At 38.7% G+C, this 27,653-nt stretch overlaps 1 protein-coding gene across 1 annotated transcript; it reads right to left on the bottom strand.

Moving 5' to 3' along the window:
• SEPTIN10 (septin 10) lies at positions 1–27,653 on the bottom strand (the record flags this gene model as incomplete). The annotated part of the gene is made up of 11 exons (XM_082332825.1): positions 1–259; positions 487–521; positions 1,285–1,417; positions 4,181–4,246; positions 9,506–9,674; positions 10,471–10,567; positions 12,148–12,309; positions 16,743–16,929; positions 18,419–18,614; positions 19,294–19,411; positions 27,624–27,653. The coding sequence occupies 11 exons, from the start codon at positions 27,651–27,653 to the stop codon at positions 1–3; spliced, it is 1,452 nt and encodes a 483-aa protein (XP_082188951.1).

The raw sequence follows: 27,653 nt of genomic DNA, 5'->3' as shown, positions 1-27,653 counted from the left end.
TTAAAACATGCATCTGAACACCTCACAAAAACTGCTGCATCTTTGCTGGGAGACTGAGGTACAGAAAAGAACACCAATAAATATACACAGGTTTCCCATTTCAATTAAACCAATGTTTGAATATAAATACGCATGACCATGACAGAGTCTGGCAGAAAGCAGATGAGTAGATCCTGTTTTGCCAGTCCAGTTTGACAGGACTAAATCTTCAACAACATATTCAAGAAATGTTCCACATCTCCAAATATTCTTAAGGCAGCTGGGAATAGATGAGATTTTAAAACCAAAACAAAACCAACAAACCCACCCCCCACCCCCCCCGGCTTTCAAACCTCTCAACATGAGGGTTCAGCTCATATTTAATAACTGAACCTGGAGGTTATACAAGCGTACATGCCCCACTCTCTTGGGCTGAAAAACAACCCATGGGATTTTTTCCTTAAATCTTGGATTTTACAGAACAACCTATGCATGAAAAGCACCTACTATGCTGCTATGGCATACCGACGTTTCTCAGCATACTGCTAGAGAAGACTAAGAAACATGCAACCATTATATTCATCACTCTCTTACTTCACCATATCACCTCTTACTCTATTGACTTGTCCCAGCTATCCACCAAAGCTTTTAGACCATAAGCTCCCTCCTTCCAAAAAAAAAAAAAAAAAAAAAAAAGACTGCCATTTATAGACTCATAGAATCATTTATGTTGGAAAAGACCTTTAAGATTATCAAGTCCAACCATTAACCTAACACTCCCAAGTTCACCACTAAACCATGTCCCTAAGCACCACGTCTACCTGTCTTTTAAATACCTCCAGGGATGGGGACTCAACCACTTCCCTGGGCAGCCTGGTCCAGTGCCTGACCACCCTTTCAGTGAAGAAGTTTTTACTAATATCCAACCAAAACCTCCCTGGTGCTACTTGAGGCCATTTCCTCTTTTCCTACCACTTGCTACTTGGGAGAAGAGACCAACCCCCACCTCACTACCACCTCCTTTCAGGCAGTTGTAGAGAGCAATAAGGTCTTCCCAAGCCTCCTTTTCTCCAGGCTAAACAACCCCAGCTCCTTCAGCTGCTCCTCATGAGACTTGTGCTCGTTTGCTTGTGTCTAATCAATCTGTTAATCCAATCAATCTGTGTGATCAATCTGCTTTTGATTTTAAGCATTACTGCCCTCAAAATATTAGGAAATTATAAATACGAACTAGTTGCGATTTTGCTAAAAACTTAACTGTTCCAAAGCTCAGCAAACAAACTCAAGACAGACAGGCATGCTTACCTGTTGCTCTGCTTCTTTCAATATTGCTTCTTTCTCCTTCACTCTCTGCACAAACTGTTGTCTCATTTCCTCCTCTTTTCTTTGCAGTTCAAGGTAGAACTCATGCCTCTTTGCCTCATAGGCTTCCTGTAGACTGAAGTCCAAAAAGGTAAGCAAGTCTCCAGCACGCTGCTTTATTCAATGTGGAAAACCAACAATCTGGAACATTATTTAAACAATTAATATTCATCTGAAATATTAAGTTCTACAGCTCCCCACATAAAAATTCATAAACAAACCTAAACGGAAGCAAGCATCTTACCTTTCTAAATTTTTATTTAAGTAAACAACCCTGAGTAAAATTATTTACACTAACAGCTCCTGGGCAAATTACATTTCAAAGTAAATACAGCATTTTAGGAATCTCATGTTCTAAAAGACTTGAGTTATAACTTTCTGCCTCCAACACACAGAACCTTTTTCTTTAAGTTACTTCTTAACAAGACTCTGAAATTGCCAGAAAAATTTCCCAAAATTTCTACATTGTGAAACCTCAATCTTGAAATAGGACATTACAAAAACAATGCATCTGGAGCATTAACACAACTAACAAATTCATTATTCCTGTGCGAAAAAGGAAGAAAAATAACAGGACCTTCAAAATATATAGCACTTTCTTTATGTAATGTCAAAATTTAAATATGGTAGAGTTATATTAATATAGAATAAATACAATTTCTTAAGTAATTCAACATCCAAAAGATAGGGTTACTTTCCAACATACATCAACCAAAACATCAGACTGCTTATTTTTTCCTGAATCCTCTCTCCCAGAAGCTAATATACTGCATAGATACCACACTTATATTTGAAATTATATAGGAGGTGTAAATTAGTTCAGATCATTGAGCAAATATCTGGCAACAGAACAAAACAAGTAATTAAAACATTTCTTTACTTTCAAATCTATGCCTCCTTTCCTTTTTTTTTTTTTTTTTTTTTTTAAAGTCTACTAGACATTTCAGTACACAAGACAATTTTTTTCCACAGGTATTTGAAATTGAGAAACTCCTTTCATATCAAAGCATACCATAGCAAATTAAAAAATGCTGGTAATTTATTCATATACTGCTAGAGGTTTGCCATTTTCAGGGTGTGTACTACCACTGCTATCACCACAGCGCTGGCAGGAAAAGTTCTGCTTTTCAGCGAAAAAGGAATGGAGCTTGTACACAGATGTATCTCATACACCGAAGAGCACACTACCTTTGAAAAGCATACCTGCTTAATGACACAAGTTCTTCCAACAAAACATTTACCACAATCTTCTCTAAGTCACAAGATTCCAGAGAGGCAGAATTGGTGGATCAGAGCTCTGCTAATGGTTATTACAAGAACAAAAGGATCTGTCCAGTATCCTGTAGGACACAGGGCTTATGAACGGATCAAAACATGGATAATGCTCTAGCTATTTATTCTGGGGCTATTCTCTTACACCGCTCATCTCTTCTAACACTTCCTGAGTGCTGGCTAGCCAGCCTTTCTCAGCCATCAGGAGTTACTGTCCTTTGCCAGGTATCTCATGCCTTCCACTCTGATGTAAAAAAAATATATATGTATATCAAATATTTAAATTTGCTTTATATTTTTAATACACACACACACTTTTGTACCAGTTTTTAAGTCTCATCTTTTACTGTTTCTATTAAAAGAGTTTATAAATGGAAAGACTTACAAAAAAGGACACCTAAAAACAATGATTTAGAGCAACAGTAAGCTTAAACAGCTCTCTTCTATATTTAAATTCACGATAACTGGGCAGTTTCTCAATCCTAATGTTTCTTATTTGTATTCAAAATATAATCTAAAGAGAGAGAGGAATCGTCTTGAAATTACACATGCAGACTTAATGTTTGTAAGATCTCAAGGTCAGAGCACTTTTCCTGTTCTATCTTATTTGAGCAATACATTGCAACACAACAAATTTGGAAGAACAACCTTTTTGGGTTTGTGGGGTTTTTTTTAATCAGCTGTGAAGTAACTTAGGTCATTCATCCTGAAATTGTAGCTACCACGTGAAAGGAGGGCATGGTTTTCACCCAGGTATATTAATACACTCTAAGTTTAGACAGCATATGTAATAACAATAAAGCTACAGCATAGTTTTTTCAAGTGCTAGCAATCTCCCTACACACACTTTTGGGCTCTGTGTCAGTTTTGCTAGCTAACATGCTGCCTTTGGGTGCAATAAAGCCGCTAGAGCAAACGCTAGACTAAGTTAACATGCTGCAATCACACTTTCATTTCATTATGTGGACATCTTCAGACTCAACCTAAGCTAGTTTATCAGGTAAAAGCAATTTTGTCTTGAAATTAGTAAAAGATTAACTTTGAAGACACTGGATTTACTAGGTAATCAGATTACGTGTATAAAGAAGAGGAGAAGTAAGTCTTTTTTTAAATCCTCCTCCCCCTGGACTGAATTGTTCTGGAAATCACAAAGATAAAACAACTTTCCTCTTCTGTGTTTGGCATATCAGCAACATAATGATCCAAACAGTCTTTGGTTTTAGGAGGTTTGAGGGGGAGAAAATAGTTCACCAGACCTTAAGCCAATCCTTTCAACATTACTGCATCCATTGCTCACAGTAAAACACTTCTCCGTTTACCTGAAGACTGGTTTCACTGCTTCTCATATAGCACATTATGAAAACCAAATTCACAGGTTCTCTCATTCTTCTGAGTTGGACCCCTAGAATTTTATACTCTGTACAAAACCACTTGCAAAATTAAGATGTTAAAGATAACTATTTAAATAATGTATTCTTATTGAGGTTTTGGAGGAAGGGAAGGGATTGTGAAGAAAGTCTACACCTTACTAACCCACTACATACCTCATAACAGCACTATCACCTACCTTTCTACAGAAGCAGAGCTGTGACATACAGTTTCTCTATCTGCGTAAGACTTAGAACATGGAAGCCTAAATATAAAGATGCAAATCAAACATGTTATGTTCATAAAGACTCTGATGGAAGTGAATTCAACTCTCAGTGGAACACAATGTTTGTCTGCTTTGAACACCACAAATATTTACACAATATTTTACAGTTTGTTCATTTAAATTTAAAAAAGCTTTCAAATTTGAAAACTACACTTGTAACTTTTTGCATAACGTTCAACTATCAATTAAGGTATATCAGAACAACTAAAAAATTTAAAAGTTAACTACTGGCAGGTAATTTTAGCATGGTCCCTTGACTCAGTGAACTACCTAAGTTGATATTAAGCAACACTGAAGATGTGGTAGATCTAAATAATTACCGTTTTCCCAGTGGAGGCATGAAAAACACGTATTTTGGAAGCAGTTCTAGTCTTACCATAAGGAGGTTAAAATATTTAGCTCAAATCCAAAGGTCTGCAGTTGGTCAGATGAACTCCATACCCAAGTGACTTCTTAAGGAAGAAGTCTAATAGCCTTTCAGATACTAGGTTTCCTTTCTTAGGAAAGACAAATAGAGTCATATCAACCTTCCTCTACATGTGAACTTATTCCTATTGCTGAATCCTTCCTGTTTTTCTGTCATCATCCTCAAAATAGACTGAAAATAAACATGTTTTTGTTCGAGAACTCCAAGGTCCGAATATCCCAGTTTCAGGGAGGAATAAAGCATGGAATGATCGCTCACATATTGAGAAACTGAGATGTTTATGTTCAACTGCAATTATGATGAAGAACAAATTGTAATTATGAGCACAGAAAAACAACCAAATCAGAGAATGATTAACATCAGAGAATCCAAATATGGAAGCATACAGCCTGACTATCAATCTTTGGCTTTTTTCAAGAGACCCTTGCCTATTAGCTTTCTTCTTTCAAAACAGGAATGTCCCTTTAAGCAACAAAAGAGCTTAGCTTAGAAAATGGACTTACAAAATGTCCAACTTCAAAACAGTAGTAATCCTCTCCTCCCTTGCAAACATCTAAGCTTACTAGGTGTGTATATATTTAGAAGTTTGTTTGGCTGGAAGCACTCTTCTTGTCTACATTTTTGTTTTCAACTATCCCCAATTTTTCCATTCTGGACATCTCGGCAATTATCTTTTGCCGAGATTGACCTGAACCTAGGAATACATGTTCCTAATGGACATAATTGGACCATCAAAGAGGCAGGACTAGACCATCCACACAAAAAAAGCTCTATCTTTACATTTCAGCAACAAAGAAATGCAAATCCCACTTTTAAGTATTAAAAGATGATAATGAAAGCACTTCCTGGATTTTACATCCAACAGATACTGCATAAAATGCATAAACCACCCCCCCAAATGCTCTGCTATCCATTGACTTCATTACATAAATTTTGCCGTAACAGGCTCTCCAAGCCCATTCCTGATTGGCTGCTTTTCATGGTTTGGAAACCAAATTATACCTATATTAGCCTTAGATGGTATTCCATTTATTCCCTGAAGCACCATATGGTAGATTCCTCAGTTTTAAAGTGATTTACCACGTTATATTTTAATCTGATATGGTACATACGTGACTGTAATTCTCATTACCTTTTGGAATGACACCCCGCTATAAGACTGGACTCTTCATAAAAAAGTTTTGTATATTGTTTTTGCAAGGTATATGAATGAGATTAAGTTCCCAATCATCCATTAATTTAAGTCATGCTAATTATTGTTATCCAATTTAAATAAATAATGGTTTGATAAAATGCCAGTATAAACCAGGTGTCCTGAAAGCAGCAGAATTAATAGTCCAAATTCCTATGGATGATTTTATGTGCTATTCTCTCAATGACTGTAATACCCAAAGTCTTGCCTACATCCTTGCACCTTTTTAACCATACAATTAGTGTCCCTCCATCCTTCCTAAATATTCTTTACTTATTGTGAGTACTCTCATGGATCTTCCACGTGCAGTAGCCCTGGCTACTTCCAAATCATCCATGACCTCCTCATCCTACTGCAGTATTGCCAAGCTCCCAAGACTTTCAAAAGACAGTACTTCATTCAGAGGTAAGAATTTACTGACAACAAATGCACATTGGCTGGCCACCAACTGGTAGGAGCAGAGGTCTTCTGCTTTTCCTGCAGTGAGAACGCTCACCATGTAATCCCCTGGAAGCATCCAGCCCTTTCAAGTTTCAAAATGGAGAGTTGGTTCATAAGTTATTAGGGAGAGACTAACAGACTGATCATGTAAACTTCACTTTCCCTGGAAACATGGTTAATGAAAAAGTTAATTCTTAGAATGCAATGGCAAATAAAAAAATTTAAAAGTTATTATGACACAAACTCACAAAAAATATAGGATTAGGGAATAGGTATTTTCAAAAGTGTACACAGGACCGTCACTTCAGACTACTATCTTTATTTGCCCTCCTCACACCCAGTAATAAAGATGCAAAATATATTTTTCCATTGCATGCTGAAACCATCTCTTTCCATGTCTCTCATAAAAAAATAAAGCTTACCAACATGCTTTTTCACATATAAGAGTGAAAGCCATTACAGATGTCTGCCCACACCCTATCTCACACGGCAGCTGAAAATCCAAGAATTACTGGTTTTGCTTTGCAGTGGCGTACAATTTTGGATGAATGAACTTGTACTTCTAAATCCAAAAGAGTGGCACAGGAACTTCACAGACAGCTTTTTCACAACATGCCAAAAGGCAGGGCATGTTAGCTACTCAAGGTCAATGTTCAAATGCTACAAACTCCAGTGCAGTAAAATCAGCCAATTATTCAAGTCTAGCAGAAATTCTCTATATTTACATAAAATAACCCAATTCAGATTACCCAATTTAGTATGTAGACAGCTACATCACAGGCACAAAAGATGACTTCTCAGCATGCATTTTGATCATTATTTACACAAGTAGCATGAAATTTTAATCATTGGTCATATACTGCTATGCAATATTAACTATACTTTAAAACTACAGCTCTTAGAATCCATGTGTATATATTGTAAACATCTTTAAGGACAAAGAGGATGACGATTTAATAACACAGTTTTGCCTAGAAGAACAGAATAGTCCCTATTCTGAAAGATATTTAAATTTACAAGTCAGCAAAATGGGAAGCATTGAACTTAGTCTATGGAAAGAGATGTTTTCTATCATGCTGCTGAGGATGACACTTTTTAGCATTTCCTCAGTAGCTTCATAAAACACCTTATGGGTAGGGCTACAGTAGTCTGCTAATTACACTACATACAGAGCCTCTAAATTCTCTTCCTTTTTTATGGTATCATAAAAAGTCTCTCCCAAAAGACGAAACGCCTTCTCTTTCAGACCTCAGTGTCATTCACTATGCCACATAACTTGGGGAAAACCACACACCCTAGATCCAGTCCCACTTCTCTCTTCCTGTCGCAGTAAATCTGGGAAAAAAATTAATTTTTCTAGATTCTTAGGGAATACCTATTCTCGTCCTTCCAAAACAATGACATTTTCAATAGATGCCATTTACCAAAACTAATTATTAAGTGTATTGTCTTGCCACAAAACTCTCAATAAAAGGACATTCAGTGCGCCATACATAAAAACGACACACCAGAGGGAACTTAGCTATTCTGTATCACCACGAAGCAATCCATTTCTAAACCAACTTCCGAAGCACAAAATACCATGACATTCTGATATAAACCTGCCACTTTATACCGTTAGTAAAATGCAAACTGTTTAGGGGTTTTACAAAGACAGTTCTTGTGTTTGTGGAAGAAAACAGTTCTGTGGATGATCATTCTTATAATTTAACTCTTATCTTGAGATGGCTGTACATTGTGAAATTCAAGTTCAGAAAAGCCAAAGGTACTGCAGTCAATATTGCCACGAACAAACCTCTAAAAAAAGCTATCCCTAGACAAAGAGAACAAGGTATCAGCTGTTAGTGTATGTTCTTAAACTTAAAGGTAAACCCAATGAAAAGTCTATGGTCAGTTTCAGTTGGTTTTGAACCTCATTCACCTCTGGTTCTCTATTTATGAAAAGGATTTATTCCTTTCCTGTTAAGTCAAGAGAAACGTCAAGACACCACTGTGATTCACGGTCAGCTCAAGATCATCTAAATGAACTGTTCTTTAAATGCGCCTTGACATTAAGACTTCAGAAGGAAGTGCCCGCATCCAGCATCTTCCTTGGCCACATTGATCTTATTTAATCACTATTGTTTGAACAATATATAAGTAAGACTTAGTCAAAGTGAAAGAAATGCTGCTCCATAGCAGCAACTGCAACTACCATAGAACTTCTGTGCAAAGTACAGGTGAAAGCAAAGAATTTAAGCCACTAAAAACAACTATTTGGAGGGAAGTCATTTAAAAGTCATTTATTTTTACCAGAACAGAATGGGTAGAGACAGTCTGGTCTCTAAGTAAAACAGGAAGTAAACAAACCCGTTGGTTCAAAGCACTAGAAACCATTTTTAATGCAAAGTCGTATTCTGTTTTCATGTCTGGTTTAAGTCAGTATTTCCCACCATGACTATGCAACAACAGCACTTCGCTAAACCGTGAAGGCTTGAACAACTCCTGAAGCATCAGTTCTTCCCCATCAGGATTCTAATCACTTACAAACTACAGTCCCATGCATAAAACAGCTTTACTACATGAAACAACCAAGTGTCTCTACCCTCTGCTTAACTTTCCTTTGGAATCCTCTATTAACTTCCTACAGTCTAGCAAGAGATTTCTTGACCTGAAAAGGCTAGACCTTCGTTATTATGTCAGATAATGTGGGAAGCCAACAGTGTAACCGATGATTTTGTCTAACTTTTTGCTTCAGTTCCTTCTGAACTTTGAGTTCAACCAAATCATTGTTCAGAATCAGACACTATTAAGAGAGAAAGTAAAACAGCATGCTAATATAGAATGAAAATAATTTAAAAGGCATAAAGCGAAGAAAAATGTCCTCCACGACAAAAATTAAAATCCCCAGGTTTATTCTAAAAGAGACAAATTTCAGAAATACAACTAGCTTTTATGCCTTTAAAAGCAATGCTCATATAACCCCATATACTTCTCCATGAAGATAACTGAATGAACAGCTACACACTTAATCTGATTAAAAAAAAACAAAAAACAAAAAACCAAAAAAACCCACAAAACAATTCTTTCCCTCTTAGAAAACCTATTCTGTGTATGAACCCTGCTCTGTATTGCGTTGATACAGTCAAATATGAAGCGAATGGATGCTGAAACCAAGTGCTGCACATAAGTCCTTTACCTGACTGGTTTGTTCTCAGGGCCAATATCTCTGAAGCCCATCTCTTCCAGTCTGCAGCGTCTGTACAACTCGTAATGTCGTGCATGAGTCTGCTCTCTTAAGTCTTCCATATTTGTGGAAATAAGCATCTCGCGAAGCTTTACAAAGTCACAGTGGTTCTCATTTTCCACTAATCAGTTAAAAGAGGAAGATTTTGTTATTATGCAAAAGTAGCAAAATTGTCAAAATCTATTTTAAACAACATTGAGATTCATTTATTTTGTTTACTAATTATACTTCCAGGAAAAGGTATCTTGTTGTTTATGATACCTCTTATACTTCTTTGTAATTTCTAATATACACAGTGAAGCAGTGGAAACAGCCTCAAGCTGCGCCAGGGGAAGTTTAGGTTGGATATTAGAAAAAACAACTTCACCGAAAGTTGTGGTCAGGCACTGGAACAGGCTGCCCGGGGAAGTGGTTGAGTCTCCATCCCTGAAGGTATTTAAAAGAAGGGTAGATGTGGTGCCTGAGGACACGGTTTAGTGGTGGACTTGGCAATGCTAGGTTAACAGTTGGACTTGATGATCTTAAGGGTCTTTTCCAACCTTAACGATTCTATGATTCTATGTTCCAACACGTCCTGATTTCCTGTTCAAGTTGAACAACAACAAATTTCTCTCTTCCGCCCCCCCCTTCTTTACTCACAATCATAGAACTTTGAAATTTGGTAGTGCTAGAGGCACTGCCACAATACTAATAGTACATATACCATCTCATAGCTTGATTGCAGGGATGCATCAGTGCTGACGAAACTACCAGTTACTGCGCACCTCAAGTATTAACTGCTAAATTCCTTAAATTGTTGATCCAAAATACAAACAATATGGCATCAGTGCATAATACCAGCCCCTTTTAGTATTGGTGAATTTTATACTTCAACAACAACAAAAATCTCACAAAAATACCTTTGAGAATTCATTTACCTTGTACGATGCCCCAAGGGTACTGACGAGCTCTCACCATTTTATTTCCAATTTTCACCTCTTCCGTACTTCCCACTACGGCAAATGGCAAATGCCCCTGCAAAAGTCACACCAATACAGCCTTATCTCTCAGCATTCTTAAGACAGAACTGAAAAGCAAACACTTCAGAAATAAATTAGGGGGGGAAAACACCAATTCAGGAAAAGCCAACAGGCAGTTTCAAATCAAAAAACCCGTTGAAGAGATCAGTAGCTACTCAAACTACTGATACAGAAGTCAAGCTACAATAACAAAGCCAGGAGGAGCGGTTGATAGACCAGACGGGTGTGCTACCAATTCAGAGGAACCTCGACAGGCTGGAGAAATGGGCCAACAGGAATCTCATGAAGTTCAAACGAGAGCAATGCCAAGTCCTGCACGTCAGGAGGAATAATCCCATGCTCCAGCACATGCTGGGGGGCTGACCGTCTGGAAAGGCACTTTGCAGAAAAAGACGTGGGGTTCCTGGTGGACAACAGGTTGGACCTGATTCAGCAGGTTTGCCCCAGTGTCAAAGGCGGCTGACTACATCCTGAGCTGCATTAGGAAGAGTATCAGCAGCAAACAGACAGCCGCTCTAAAACACATCCCTCCGATTCACATTCAGCCAGAGTTCATAACCCCAGAAACAGTCATGAGATGATCACAGGTTTGAACCCGAGGTATGGCTACTGCTGTGGGCTTGGCCAAACAGCCAGAAATACAGGCTGGGTACTGACTGTCTGCGTGCTGACCCACAACAACTGACCAAATAAAAAGAAAATATCACTAACTGGAAAATAATTCTCTAGCAGAGCATGAAAGGGGTAAGTACCACACCACCACCTTTCCCCACAGCAGAAGGACCTGTTACTGAACGACAGCCTGCACATCCTCACTCCCTGGCACAAGTGACAGAGGTTGGGTCCGCCGAGCCATACGCTCCGGCATACCGGCTCCTCCTCCCTACTTTCAACCCCCAGCACATGCAAACATCTGTTCGTGTGCATCTACAAACATATGCACATGAACAGCAAATACAGTCAGAGTGCTCAAAGCAAAGACATCTAGCTTCACGAGCTTAGCTGAAGCTGGCAGATACTCCTGGGAGGATCTGAAAGGACAATAGTGAAAAAGCTAGAATTATATCTGACTTTTCAATCCCCAGAGAAAATTTGTCCTAATTTCAAATGAAAGTACTAAATAAAAGGAAAAGGCAGATGGAAGACTTGCTATCATAAAGGCCAGAGAAAACTGAAGAAACGAGGCACTTGAATATCTTCCCTAACAGAGGTAAGGTAGTATTTGCTGAGGAAAAGAACAAAGCCAATCTATCCACCTATGTTAGTAATGACATATTAATTATCCAGAAATTAGAAAAAGTGTTTATGAGTGAGAACCTCTTTTCTGTTGCTGAGCCAGAAAAGAAAAAGCCTCCTAAAACAAGTAGTATCAACAGCACAGGGACAGGGAGATTTGCGAGTAGGGAAAAAAAAATAACCCAAAACATAGGAGCTTTTGAAGGAGAGAGAAAAATAAACAAACTTGTTACATACAAACCCATAAGCCTCAAGATAATAGTGAAAGAAGAGGCACAAATCGGCATTAGAGAATGATGCTTTAGCACTGAAATATTAATGTTTTTGTCATATACTTACATTCATGATGGTATTAATTTTAGAAACGGTTTCATCATCAGTTGGAAACTGGTATATGTGGACGCCATTACTAACTAATTCACTCATTATTTTGTTCTTGAACTTCTGTAGTTCGGTTTTAGAAATGCTGTCTGCTTTGCCTATAATTGGTATAATGTTCACCTATTAATGATACAAATTATATGAAATGTGTAAGACTTCAATTTTGAGGCGGTATCTTTTATAAATTAAATTGTTTGGTGACAAGCTCTTTAAAACTTCCCCCACAGTCCGAACTTTTCCATCAAGTCATATCAAAGCTTCACAAACCATGAAAAATACATTCACTGGCATCATTTAACAAAATAACAACAGATTATTTAATATACTCCCCTGAAATTAATTGATTCTGAGAAAAGAACGAGGAAGGAGGTCTCATACAGTGAAGTACTCAAAAGACCAGCAATGCCTACTTATTAACTAAATGACATTAAGTATTTATATCTCTGCTAAAAACACAGATTGTTTTAGTCTATAGCACCGGGGGACATGGTTCAGGTGTTAAATGACAGTTGACAGTTTAAATACACAAAGAAAAGGAAGCTGGCTACCAAACCCTGCCTGCCCCTGAGCTCCTCCCTGGATTCCTTTCAGCTACACCACCACCTTGTTCACCTCACCACTGCAGCAAAGAGTTTCTCAAGTATCTGCTGCGAGCATAGGAATGGCGAAGACTGAAGAATCTTGCTTACCAGTCTTTACGCTAATTATTCAGAACTCGAAATTCAGTTCTACTATGGTAAGCTCCCCGTTTCCTGAAATAGTTATGACAGTAACTTAGGAAGCTAGCAGATGCCAATTTTTTCTTAAAAATACTCTCACTGCTCCCAAAATAAGCGTTTTTCAGAACTAGATACAAAGAATTAATGCCAGTGGCCAAGTATTTTGGAAGAACAATACAAATAATTCTTCCAGATATCAGAAGAAGAGAGTTTTACAGAGTTCCTTGATCATAGGTGCAAAAAGGAAGGAGAAAAAAAAAAAAAAAAAAGAAAAAACCCCACATACATTCTTTTTATTCTTCTGAATATTCTGTCTGAATGGAAATGCCTAAGCATGGAATCTCAAGAACGGATTTAAAATGGATGTTTTTGAAATAAGTCTTCTGCCTTAAGCAATATGTCCAAATGAAAAAAAAGCATGCTTATTTAACATTGATGTTAAATCACAACCATGGTATTAAAATTTAAAAGCAATACTAGTCTGGCTTTAGATAAGCAACAAAAAAAGTTATCTTTGCTTAATCTGTTAAACAAAATTAATTTCTGTTTGCAGCATCTAAGGTTTACTTGAAAACTAGTATCTGAGTACTTTCATCCAAGAATAGCATTAATTGAAAGCACACATTTGTACTAACAAGAGACTTAAATTATATTGATTAGGACCACATATAGATGTGCCACAAGTCCCACTGCTCCCTCCTATGCCTACTACTCGCTCAGAAACCAACTGACTCCCTTCCAGCCTCTTCCCAGCTACAACTCTCAACAACTACAAAACTGAATTTTGCTAGAAAGCTATAGGCCATTAATACAGAATCACTTTAACCCCACATAAAAAGTCTACACTTGCAATAAAACCAACAGTCCTGCCCTTCCCCTTGCCTGCAGCTGCTCATTGCCAGGTAGAACTAAAATCTGTGCAGCTGTCTCAGGAGACATTACTTTTCACTCTGATCAGTTCTCTAACCAAGCCAAAATCTTTAGCTTTCAATTTAAATCAGTTCCCTCATCCAGGGAACTGGCTCCCTGAAACACTTAAGCGTGCACAATGGGAAGCAGCAGCTGAGGCTGCCTCATTCAATAGCAATGCAGAATGACCATATAAAGTCAGCAGGATAAACTTTATCCGTGCATATTACTTCTGTTTGCTAGCACCAAATTCAGAGGCTGATCATCCTTCTGCCTGAAATGCAAAGTGTCGCTTTCCCCTTCCCCCATTAGAAAACATACTACTACTCTAAACTAAGATTTTCATGTAACACCTTACATTAATGTCAAAGCATCTCTTGCCCCTTTATGCTACAGAGAAGGAAAACAAAAATACATATACTTGAAATTATTACTGGTTGATATCTTGCAGGCTGATTTAAATGTATCTCTATGAATCAATACAAAAATTTCCAAAGATTCTTTTCAAAGAAAAAAAAAAAAAAAACCCTCAAACCCCACAAGGTATACTCATATCATTTCTTAACAGTAACCTGTATGTAATTCTGCAAGAAAGACTTAAAAATGCAGATGTATTAGTTGAATAATCACTCGTTCCCAGGAAGAAAGCATGGAGAAGAAGATTCTCTTAATCTGTGAATGAAACCTGGCTGGTCTGTAGTGATGCAGTCCTAAGCAAAACTACAGGACTTTCCAATGTCTAAAAGCCAGATGCCAAATTCTTAGCTAGTCATCCAACTTATATGCAATAGAGAAAAATTAATTGCCCACAGATATGTCTGTTTTTTTCTCCCAGGATAACAGAGTATAGAATGACCCTATCCTATTCCAAGACAATTTAGGACAAGAGGAAATGGGCTCAAGCTGTGCCAGGGGAGATTTAGATTAGATATTAGGAAAAATTTCTTCATGGAGAGTGGTTAGGCATTGGAACAGCCTGCCCAGGGAAGTGGTGCAATCACAGTCCCTGGAAGTATTCAAAAAACGCATGGATGTGGTGCTTAGGGACATGGTTTAGAGGTGGACCTGGCAGTCAGGTTCACAGGTTGGACTCTGTGATCTCAGAGGTCCTTTCCAACCTTAACGATTCTATGATTCTCTAAGAACCCTCTTTACCTCTGAGCTGTGTAATCTGGTCTTGTTTTGTACCAAGCAGACCATAACAAAAGCACAACAGTGTACACTGTGGTGGATTTAGGAAGAAATTGAAGACAACTTTTGACATAGATTTATACACTCGATGTATGCATGTTGCTACCACCTTCTCTTTATGGAATCCTGTACTCGGCGAATGCGCCCAGGAACTTCCACATCCTGGGAAATCCCGAGTTCTGAATTGCCACTAGGAGAATGCAGTACTAAAAGCATCACAAACGTTTTCCACAATGAGATGGAAACCAAACTACAGTTAAAGTATATAGGTTTTTTTGGTGTATACATATATTTCTGTCATAAGAGCAGAAAGCAGAATCCATTGCAAAGGGATAAAACAACAAAGTTACATGCCATTCATGTTCTCTCTGAGCCAAAGCAGAATCAAAAATATTTAGAGCAGGTGGCTAGAAGTTAAAATCCCCCAAAGCAGAATTACTTTCGTTTTATCCTGATGGAAAAATATTTTCTCAGGGTGCTGGGACTCACGGATCTATTCCCTTTTCTTTTGGAAGAAACAGTGTTTCAAAGGGAGTTCAGTAAGAAGGGGGCATAACCTAGAACCCAAGTATTTTTGGTGGTTTAACACAACCTCCAACTTCAAAACTCAGAGTAGAACAATATGCTCCATGAAACTGTGCCATTTTCTAGTATCAAGGCTCTTCAGCTACCAGCGTGTATTACAGAGCAGTTTCACAAACATTTTAATCTGGCATAAACCAACACCATAGCAGAAAGAAGTGACCCTGCTCCCCCCTACATTTGTCCCCTGATACCTCCCCCCCCACCTGCTCTGTGCTATTGAGAAAGTTCAAAATGCAAAATACATCCACAAACAAAACTACAAAAATACCGAATGTGCTCATCAACCACAAATGTGGAATAGACAGCTGATTTGATCCTTGTTATCTTGAAGAAAAATCTCATGAACAAGAAAATGCAGAAAAAATTTAGCAGGAGAGACTCTAGTAAAGCACAAAGGAAAGGGCTAGAGGAACAGCAGATGCATTTAAGTTTTCAAATTTCTCAAAATTTCAACAAATTAAACCCAAATGATGTAAGGTTTCTTAAAATGGGTTAAACATTTAGCTTCATCCAGTTCACTCAACCCCATTACAGGAAGAAAGTTAAGAATTTAGAAAGTGCAAGTAATCGCACTAGAAACTGCTATTTTAAAGCTTTCAAAACAAATCAGGATGTGAAGTTTAAAACACTAATGCAACCTATCTTAGAAAAAGCCATGCTGGCAGGGTGTCTGTTCATGGCACTTGCCTCTTCAGTTGTCTATAACAAAGATCTTCACAGCGCTGCAAAGCTTTTTATATGCCAACTTCCCAGCAGTCCCAGAACTCCACAGTGAACTAGAAATGAGCTTAATTAGAAGTATTACAGCACCCACGGAGGGTACCCTATCCAATCACAATAACATGTTAACAGTTTGTTAAAGTTGGTGTGGTTCTAATTTTTTTTTCTTTTTTTTTAAACCTCATTGTGCTTCTTTTTTCAACTTGCTGGTTGTCTCTCTCTCTCTCCTTTTGATTTGTAAAGAAACAGATGATGAACTGCAAACTACTTGTGGAACCAATTTATTCTGAACTTGAGGTATACCAGTACCAAAAAGCATCCCAAAACCAAACACATGGATATAGAACAGACAGGTGGTAGAACATCTAAAAGCTGCAAGATGCTTCAGAAAAGAAGACAAATTCTTAGAACTCTGTTTCAAAGTCTTACCTTGCTGTCTAGGCTTTTCATGGTTAACAAATCTAGGGTTTTTAGGGAATGGCCTGTAGGTGAAATGAAATAGAGGCAGACATGGATGCGAGTATCATGGTAGCTAAATAAAGAACGTTTAATTTTCAGTTCTTCCTGGAGATAGGCTTCAAATTGTGCATCTATATAATCCACTATTGGCTGATAGCTGTAAGAAATAAAATTTAACAACCAGAGATTAGCTACTCCTAAACAGAGCCAGACTAAGAAAGGAATTCCTCTTGCATTGTTTTGTGGATTTTTGCTTTACATGTTAAAAGGCTGCTCAAGTATTAAGCCAATACAGCAGAAAATTAAAGATACAGAGCAAACTTAATTTCTGAAAGGCTACTCAAAAAAGAATTATGCACCTAATACAGATAAAACATTTCCTAGCTACTATTAGGGAAAAAAGCTACATGAAGTCAGTTATGATTATAACCAATCTTCTCAAGTGATGTTTCATAAATTTTTGCAATCAAGCTGTGCAACTGCAGAACTCTTACATACAAAGAAGATACAAGAAACTTTAGATACAAGAAAAGAAAGAACATGCAATTACCAGTACCAAGAAATACGACCTCCTTTATCTTCTGAAGATGAAGTACTGTACATGAGAGAGCTCTTAAACAATAGACAAAAATTGAAAAGGAGGAATGTAAGAGAAGAATGTACATCTGATTTGCAATAAGTACAGTTTAAGTATACTTTATCCTACTTACAACCGGATTGTAATCTGCTTTCTAAAAGAAAGTCTTACTAGATGTACAAGCAGCGTGCCCTGACATTTCTGCTGCTACACAAAGTTTATAAACCAGATCGAATGCTATCAAAATTCAGAAGTAGTTGTTACACACAAAATTAAAAGGACTAAAAGGCAGCTCCTATACCACACATCAAAACCTCTAATATCTGTACTCACATCTACTTGCATCTCATTTAACCAAGCCACTAGCAGTAGCTATTTTCCAGTTACTTTCATAGCTCTCATGATAATCTTAATGTGACTCTCACCTTCATTTATAATTATCACTATTTAGGGACTCATATAGCACAAAGGATTACTAAAATTCTTTACAATTAAGGTGAAAGAAACAAAATCTGCTGAGAGACAGTTCAATATTTTAAAATCTTCAATTCCTAAAAAGAAGAGACTCAAAAAAAGTTCTGAAAGACACTAGTGTGGGAGCTCTACTTCTTCTGATTAAGCTGTCCAACATAAAAAACAAAGGCCTTCAGTAATCCACGTGATGTTCCTTCCACTTTAAGGTCTTCAATATGTTCCAATAAATTGTTAAAAACCCTATAGATCTAATTATATAATCTACAGTACCTTATAACCTGTTTGGTTGCTTTAAAAGTTTCCTGTTGACCTTCTCCCTGCTCTCCTCCACCCCAAAAGAAACTCTAGTCACTACTGCACATTTTATTTACATACATTTACAAAAGATTATATCATAAAGAAAGAGGCAGCGTTCATCCCATTTCTCAAATCAGTTTCAAGAAGAAAAACACCTTTACTTTGGTACACAGAGAAAACAGTTAACCAAACATTTGGAACATATTACAACAAATATTTACTACAAAGCCCAAAGAAATACCAACTTGCAATTGAAGATGAAAACTTCTGCATACGGTAGCAACAAGAGGGCACTTACCTATCTTCTTTGTTTATCTGGTCACCAAATCCCACTGTATTCACAATGGTCAGCTTCAAAAGAACATTATTTTCCCGGAGTTCATATGTCTGGGCTCTAAGTCGTACATTTGGCAGAAAATGCGTTGACACAGGGTCATCAAAACTGGTGTTAAACAAACTGTTTATCAAGGTTGATTTCCCACTTCCAGTTTCCCCTGAAGTTAAACAGAAGGGTTGGGGAAGACATTTTGCACATCAAATAAATACCTGCTAAGCACAGAAAGCGTTATCACAGCAACAAATTTATACCAAAACTTTTCAACTGATTTCTCAGTTGGTTGCCTGCATTCCTTTTTCATAATGAGCACTAAATACCTTTTAGTTATTTTTTTTCATCCTACAGATGAAAAGAGAGAGTTACCTACTAATGAGTAATAAGCAGAACAGTCTCTTGACACTTTGGTTTCTTTAGAAGTGTGAACTAATTCCCTAGAGATTTAAAAAGCTAAGTCACTAGCTGTGAAACCATGGGGTTCAACACAGGGCTTTCAATAAGGCTAAAGTACGAGAGCAAACATTTGATAAATATAGAAATTCTTCAGTAGTACCACCTTGGAATTTTAGGATTTTTTGATCTCAAAAGAATCCAAGAAGCTTCTCATAAATCAATACATGCATGCCATCCATTTTCAACATTTTTGGCCTTTGTATTGTTTATGAAAATGCTAAATATAAAAACAAAGGATAGATACAAATACGCAAAGCTGGGGGAAGGGGTGGAATAATAGTTCATGCTTAACATTAGAGTTTAACACTGCAACTGGATTTAAATTTCAGTCAATTCCTAAGGAGGGCTATAGTACTAAAGCCTTAAACCACCCAGATACTACTCACCAATGCAAAGAATGTTGAAGCAGAAGCCCTGCTTGATGGATTTTTTAACCAGTTGATCAGGTAAACTACCAAAACCAACATGCCCGGACAAGGATAAGGTTCGATAGCCATCATTTTGCTACAGAAAAATAATTTTAAAATATATTAGTTACAAAGCAATTACCAATGGCCACAAAGGAACTCTACTGGTAAGCTAGAACTCATTCCTTATGATTTACATGAAACCAAGAAAAGCAAAAGTCTGAAAAAAGATCTGTTAAATCAACTTTATTCCATGATTTGAGAAAACATTTTAATTTACTTTACAGAACTATTTGCAGGCTTAAAGTGAAGTCCACGTTTTGCAAAAAAAAAAAAAAAAAAAAAAAAAAAAAAAAAACATGAAACATGGACAAAATAAAGCAGACAAGTCCAACTGAAAATGTAAACTGAAAACTGTAGACGGAAAATAGATCACAGTTGGTTTGTTCTTAGAAATGAAGAAAAAAAAAATTTAAAACCACTTTAACAGGCAGAATTCAAAATAGAGACCATAATCACAGGAAGGTGTATGTTACCAATCAGAACTCCTTCTGAGTAGCTGGAATTGAAATTGTTATTTATGGAAAATAATACGTTATCTACACACCAGAAATCTAAGGGATAATATATTATATATTATTAGAAATGTCTAAAGGTGCACATTCCTTTTCAAACGTCAGCTAGCAATCTAGCGTCATGACATCAAGGCAATGAGCATACTAAAAATGCGTAAGATTAAAAGGAAATATCTTGGTTCATACAAATGAACTGTATTTTTAAACAAACATTCCATATCAAAAAGTGTAAACAGTGACAGGTCCACGCTATTCTTTCTCTTATGTTGCCAATCCACGTGCCGTTAGTGGTTCCTAGAACATGTATATAGCTAACAGTAGGAAATTTTTATTTAACACTTAAAAGCACCACCTTTTAGAACAGGTATGCATAGCAAGTTCCAGAATTCTTGTAGCTAAAAGGACAGGGACATTCCTCACAGCAAATACTCATCCTATTCTTGCTTTGCACAGAACTTCTTGTGTGGGACTACAGACTGCACTAACTCTTATTTTAGGCTATTATAACCAGGTAGTTCCATTTTAGACTAACGTAATGAGGAAAAAACGTGTAAGCAAAGCGAACAATTTAAAGATAAAATATGACATCTTAGGGCTATTTAAAAAAAAAAAAAACGTTCATTCAAAGCATGTCTGATAAAGAAATTTCTCAAGGTATTCTACCATATGGAAATTACTATTAGAAAGGGCTGAGAAACACTGAAAACTGTCAGTATCCTGTCCATTTAAAGGCAAGTGTATCTGAGAGTGGCAGCACATCCAACAACTATAGTTACACAGTCTGATATTCACACCACCTCTATCGCCCCCAATATAAGACAGTTCCTCTACAACAAACCATTAAGCCTCCACACCAAAAGCCAGCGCTCAGCATCACCATAGAAGGGAAGCCTTTCATCTGCATGTCACCAGCCTAAATCCAAACTGTGCTGGGCTACCCTCAAAATCCCTGCACAGCCATTTCTTACTCTCCAACAAAAAACCCTAGCAGAATGAACTTTATTTCCTTCCAGCCCACTCGGATTTCAGTGGACAAACCACCCACACCCACAACCTCACTGAGCATTTCCAGAGGTCATTACAGTAACCACCACGTCATCCACAAGAGACTATGTCAGGATTAAAAAGCGTTTAGCTGAGGAAACTGGTATTACAGGTGTATTTGCTGTACAAAGCTAAGTGCAGAAACAGACAACTGGAGTCCTCGTGGCCATGAACTCCGTAACTTCATTTTCAAAAGAAAGAGAGAGATTAATTACAATTTAGCAATTAAACTCAAGAGTTTACTGTTTTCTGGAAATGAAAATCAACAACAATTAGTTCTTCCACTGTTATATTGGCTGTTTATCACTGAAAATTTGACCAAATTTCTGTGTGAAACAGAGGACCATGAGAAATAATAAATGGGCAAAGCAAGGTGCCTTCTCTGTGCTTTGCTTAGAAAGCTAAGGCTATGCTTGTAACTCAACGGACATCTGGCTGCATCACGACTTAAAAATTCATATCAGACTTCCAAGATGGTTAATTTCTTTGTATTTCTAAGTTTCTCCCAAAGAGGCTTCTTATGGCTATGTACTGCCGTCACAAAAGAGAGTAACAGCTTCCGCAATAAGTATTTATGCAATTGCCAATATATTCTGAGGCATCTCAAATTTGCTGCTATTTTAAGACAGCATATTTCATCTTTCTTCAGTACATAAAAAATAATTTAATGACACTACACAGTTATGAGTGAAAATTAAAAACATTTTTCCGAAATGTAAATATATAAAAGTACATGGCAAGTTCTATGTCATTTCAGATACAAGACAAAAAATTGACACAAGACAGTAAAGTCCTGGTAAGTTGTAAAAACAGATTACAGAACCTGGTACTTAGAAGAAGTTCCTCAATAGAGAAACTGTGTTTTATGCACAGCTTTCTTCAGCCCTGTCCTGGGAGGGGGAAGAGATATATCACCTTCACTTTGTGCATGCGGAGATGACATGAAGATATATAGTTGAGATAATAAAGGGAAAGACCAAGAGAGCAATAACATGAATCTCATTCAACCCATGTGTAAGTTAGCACCTTAACCACAAGATGACACTTTTTGGTTCTTTCTCTCAGAGGTAATGACACAGTAGACCAAAAAAACTAACCACCACCCAAACCCCATATGGTCACCAGCTGAGTGTGACCCGACAACGAGAATGTCAGCAGGAGAACATAAATAACCACAGGATAGGGGAGAACAAGAATTTCAAGCAGAAATAACATTATTGATATCATTCATGAGAACATGTTTTAATGTCTTGTCCTAAGGTTCTTGTTTTAAAGAGAAGACTGACAACCTGAAGGACGATGATGAGAAAGGGATAATTCAGGGTCTCAAAAATCATTTTTACAGAGAAATAGTACAGAAAAATAGACTATGTAAGTTTTTTCAAGAACATGGCCAGAGTTTACTTGATTACGGTACATATAATGAGGAGATTTGTGGTAGCACAGACACGCAAAAAACAAACAAACAAACAAACAAACAAACAAAAAAACCAACACTACATAAACAGCAAAATTTTAAAAGCTAGAGACAGAAAGATGCTGAATCTATTTCTATTTTAAAAATATACCTACTTTTTTAGGGATTTTAACTGCTATTAAACTGTTCAGACAGTTGTCCTAAGACACAATGGAGTCTTCAGGAATTGGCTTCACCCAAAATGCTGCAATAAAAGCTCTTAATTTAGACTACAAAACTTTAAAGAAATATTGCGTAGCTCAACTTGAGACAGTCTCAGGCACGCTGATTTAGAAGCCTACGTTCTTGCATGTTTATACCTCTGTTCTCCATGCAACAAACATTACAAGACTGAGAGCTACACTTCTCATTTGAAGACTCACCTCCCTCCACCTTCCTTACGGAAAAATCACTTTGTGAACCTGTTCCATCTGACACCACTTGGAGCACTCCCTTGATAGAAAAGCAATAGCTTACATTTTTCCTTCTGAAATTTTCCAAGGGCATCACATGTCTCTCCCTCAATGCCAGCACCTCATACAGCTTCACTCTGCTATGGTCTAACAAATACGCAGAGAAATTAAATCCACTAAACTGACCACGTGATGCCTGCATGCTTACTACTTTTCAAAGAAATAATACATCATCCAGTTGAAAAACAAGTTATTATTGTATCACCGGTTTAGAAAAATGGTGACAACTCAAAAATTAAGAAACGTAAATCACGCTGAAAGCAATTAAAGTCACTATACTAGCCAGTGTTTTCAAATTACTGCCCGTTGGAGGGAGCAGCTAAATTATGCTTGAAGACAACATCTCATCCAACTTTATTCAGTGAATAACTCAAAGCCTGTAATCTGAATGCCACGAGAGCGGTAATATTCCCGTAAACACTTCCTGTTTCTCGCTCCTTTCTCAGAATTCATACTCTCATCAAAATAGTACGGATATAGATCGCTTGAGATGGTCCAAATCACATCTCAACGCCTTCCCTGCCCCCCTTTTTAAAGGGTTGGTAGCATAGCTTTCACAGAACTGCATCTGGATTTCTGCAAATTCCATTAATCAATTATATTGGTTTATATAAAGTCCTCTTGCCTATTAAAAAGAGCGTGCAAAGAAAAATCATTGCCTGAGACAAAAGTCACATTTAAAAAGTTGTTTTTTTTCTTCTTCCAGAAACAAACTAAAAAAGATTATTTTTTAAATTTGCCACCTATTTCAGGCTAAAACTGCACAACACTAGGCCATTCCACAGCAAAAGCTGCGTGTCAGACTACATGCATCTCTCTGCATAAGCCTCCTGCAGAGCCAGACTTGCAGTCCAGGCCAATAACCAGCTTGCCACTTGGCTTGTAGAGGTGACTGAAATTTGCTCTCCAAAGCTTGCAGAAAAAAGAGATGAATGCTCATGTGCTTAGGCAGAGGTGAGGGTCCTGCCAGGCCCAGGCGGCGACGCAGGCAGTGCAGAGGCCGTCGGAAGGACGCCTGGGCATCTGCCACAAGGGCGGACGACCACATGTTAAGGTGCCCATGGACACTCCAAACATGACTCTTTCAGACAGCCCTGAGGAACAGGCGTGGACATTCATTAAACTAGAAAATCTATTTTAATCTTCCAATAGCAAATTGCATTGCTCTCTTACAGTCAATTACTTTCCTAATAACCAAAGTTACATTTAATCCAGTAAATATCTATGTTGCTATTGCCTCATAACACATGTGGTAAGTAGGAAACTAAACAGATTTTGGAAGCAAGTAGAAGAAAACTCTCCATTTTTGGGCAGTCGAAATCTAAAATGTAGACTTGTGGTGTAGGCATGCATACCATTGACATCTCTTGATGTTCATACATGCGTGAGAGAGAGACAGGGAACAGATGGGATGAGTAGAGGGAAGAGAAAGGAAACCTTGGCAAAATAACACAGAAGAGAACAGAAAATATGGGAGGATGAGGCAGAAAAAATGCAAAGAAAGAAAAGACCATGAAGATGCAGAATAAGAAAGGAGATACATTAAAAATTACATTGAATTAATACATCAGGGTATTCTATAAAATGAAAAGCAACACACAGGAGTCAAGTATGGAACAAAACATTCCCCCCAAAAAGGTGTGTAGGTAAAAAAAAAGTATTGGCCAAAAGCTGATTCAATGACAACTCGTTTGACAATTTCACTCACAGTTATCAGGTAATTTATTCAGTCTGACAGAAACAGTAGACAGCTTAGGGATTGGTCCAAATGTCAGAAGCCCAAGATTCTTCCCTCATCTCTTTCAAATGACTTCTTACGTGGCATTCTGGTGCACCAACTAGTTTCCTTTTCTAGCCCACTTCAACACATAAGACAGCTGAAGTTGTCTTAAAACATATGTCGCCACAAGATTTCCTTCATACGCGCATATATGGAGAGACCTTGGAAGGAAACTTAAGAAAAAAAAAAAAAAGTTACATTTTTGCCCTATGCTTCTGTCTGAAGAAACTTGAGGCAGGACAGAATCTTCTTGAATGCCCTGAAATCACCCAGGACAGGCAGAGGAAGAAGTGACAGCCTTGTCAACAGATAACAGGGGCATGATGTGCAGGCTGCTACTGAAGACAACTTCTGGACCGTATTTTGAGGTATTTAGGAACAAACAAACAAGCAGAGACACTTTGCTAGTTTTCCAGTTGTAATGAGGTGATTTCACAGACAGCAGCATATTCATTTGTAAATGCCACTAGGGCCTCTCTTCACCAACAGGCGTTTCAGTAACTTGAAAATCTAGCACATGCAGTACCTGTTCCTCCATTGTTGCCTATGGATAGATACAGCAAGAGGCAACAGGTGGGGAATCAAGACTTGACAACAGAAAAGAAACCAGTTCCTCACAGCTGGTACTCCTAGGGCCAGGAAAAGGATGACGATGACAGTGCTGGTTCAGACGGCACTGATCCGCTACTGCCATGCAGAAGGAGAAAGCGTTCAGTTTTATGGTCCACGCAGAAAGGCCTCTCTTGACCTGTGTGTTTTCAAGGAAGGAAAAACAAAGAAAGAAACTGAAATCTGGCACCGTGCTCTGAGATGACCTTGACACGGAAAAATACTCACGCTGGTATCGGTACTGATATCAGAACTGCAGTCACTTTTGGAAGATCTGTAGCTCTTTGGCTGTGCTGGCTCAGCTGTGCCTGTTGCGGCTTTAGCACTGTGTTTCCTGAAGAGCAGTAAGTCAGTCTTCTTCACCCTTGACCACATCAGCCCCTTGCTGTTGATGTTGCTCGTCCAAATGAGAAAGCAATACTGGTCTTGGATGCGAGAATGGCAGCTGCTATCAGAAGCCCTCTTTCACTGCAACAAGGATTTTTCTTCCTCCTCTTTCATTAATCAGTGACGAGCACTGTACGCTGTTGTATGGGGGCAATGGCTGCCAGAACCTTCCCAGAAGTCAAATTTTCAAAAATCAGAAGTACTAAATACTTGCATCTCAGACTTTGTGCAGCCTGATTGCAAACAGATTTATAGAAGGAGGTCAGGCTGCATTCTGAGAGTGACTTTACATTTCTTTTGCAAAACAACTGAAAACAAAATCTTTCCCAGAAGGTAGTAAGAAACACTTTAACCATTATACGGTATGTGTTAAACTAGGAAATATTATTTGATGTCAATATAAATATATTTTACATGATTACACTTACATAATTTACCTTTATAAATCTTATACAAAATCACCCTTCTCCATTACAGAACTATGTTATACCTCTGTTTTTACAGTATTCTCTGTAAAGCTTTCCATGTACACGCTTCTCTCTCTTCCCTTACCAAATCCATCCGCTTAGCGGACCCTCAATCCCGCTCTCACTCACTTTTGCTTATTTACTGCATCCCTCCACGCTCTTCAGGCAAACATCAATCAGCAAAATCATTTTGTCTTGTTTCTCATACTTAGGTTCTTTTCTTTCCACATTTTTCCAGTCTCCCATGAGAGCCAGGCTGCCAAGTACTGACTCTCCACCTAGCTATATATACATATTACGTATGAAGAGAGAAAGCTTATATAAAGTTAATGCATTGCACTACGTCACACTGCAACTGCAAAGGATTCATGCAGGCCTTAAAAAGAGAATGTGTGAAATGGAGCGCTCTGGGCGGGAGCCCCGACAGAAAGCAAGCTACGCTCAACAGCCCAGTTGTGAGCAAGCGGGGGAACGTGAATGAAGCCCTTTCACTCGGCCTGGACGTGGTCGGGCCCTGGGATGGCTCTGACAACGGTCCAACAAATAACTCTTTCAGCAGCCGAACCCAAAGCAGCCCCTCTTCCTTCTCACGCTCCTGCTCCCACGCCGCTCCCTCCGGTGTCCCATGGAGAACCAGAGCAAGACACTGCCCCGGATGGCAATCGCTCCAAGAACAGAAAACTTCAAAAGAATAACAGTTGTTTTCCATTTTTTTCAGTTCACCGGGCAGCTTCACACACGGCTCCACCGGTGTAACTGAGGCGTAACGGCACGGCGGCAGGAGCGAGCCCAGAGACACCGGAGACAGGTACTTTACCTACCTTCCCGCTACCAGAAAACGCAAAAGCAGCTAGCTGCACAGCCAGGGTGGAGCATTTTTCCCCAAATTCCTCCCATTCTATGTTGTTTCTAGAACCCTTCTGGGCTTTGCATCGCTGAGGCGTAAAACGCAGCAGAAAACTCATAAATGAATTGCTTTGCTCCATGCTCCAAAAGGGAGCTAATGCTCCAGCACTAACGCGTGGATGGGTTCAACGTCTTCAAAGCATAAAGCCGACAGCTTTGCCATTACGCCTAAGAAAAGCATTTCTTCAATAGCCCAGGTTCAGCGCTACAACCTATTGAAATACGCGATAAGCTACGGGAGCTCCAAGGGCGGCACCTGAAAGCGAGACCCTTTAACACCAAGTTCTTTAAAAGCCGGCAGCTCCGGGCACTAGCTGGCACGCCGAGGCTCCATCCCGCCGCCGACCGAAGCCCCGCGCTCCGGCAGCCTTCACCGGCGCCGGCTGCTCCGGCGGGGGCCCAGGGGCGGCCCCCGGCCCGCTCGGTGCAGGCGGCGCGTCCCCCTCCCCACGGGCTGTAACCGCCGCCCTCCTCCCCTCCCGCCACCGCCGGCCCCGGCACCTCAGCCGCGCCGGGCTGACACCCCCCCCCCGCGGCAGGGGCTGTCCGTTAACGCTCGGCGGAGCTCCCCGCCCGCCCCCCCCCGGCTCCCGCACCGCGGAGGGCACTTACCGGCTGCCGACCGGCACGGGAAGCGTCCAT

Source organism: Platalea leucorodia (genome assembly GCF_965183815.1).
Source record: "Platalea leucorodia genome assembly, chromosome: 2".
In the NCBI taxonomy this organism is placed as follows: domain Eukaryota; kingdom Metazoa; phylum Chordata; class Aves; order Pelecaniformes; family Threskiornithidae; genus Platalea; species Platalea leucorodia.
This window is presented reverse-complemented; position numbering and strand designations above follow the sequence as displayed.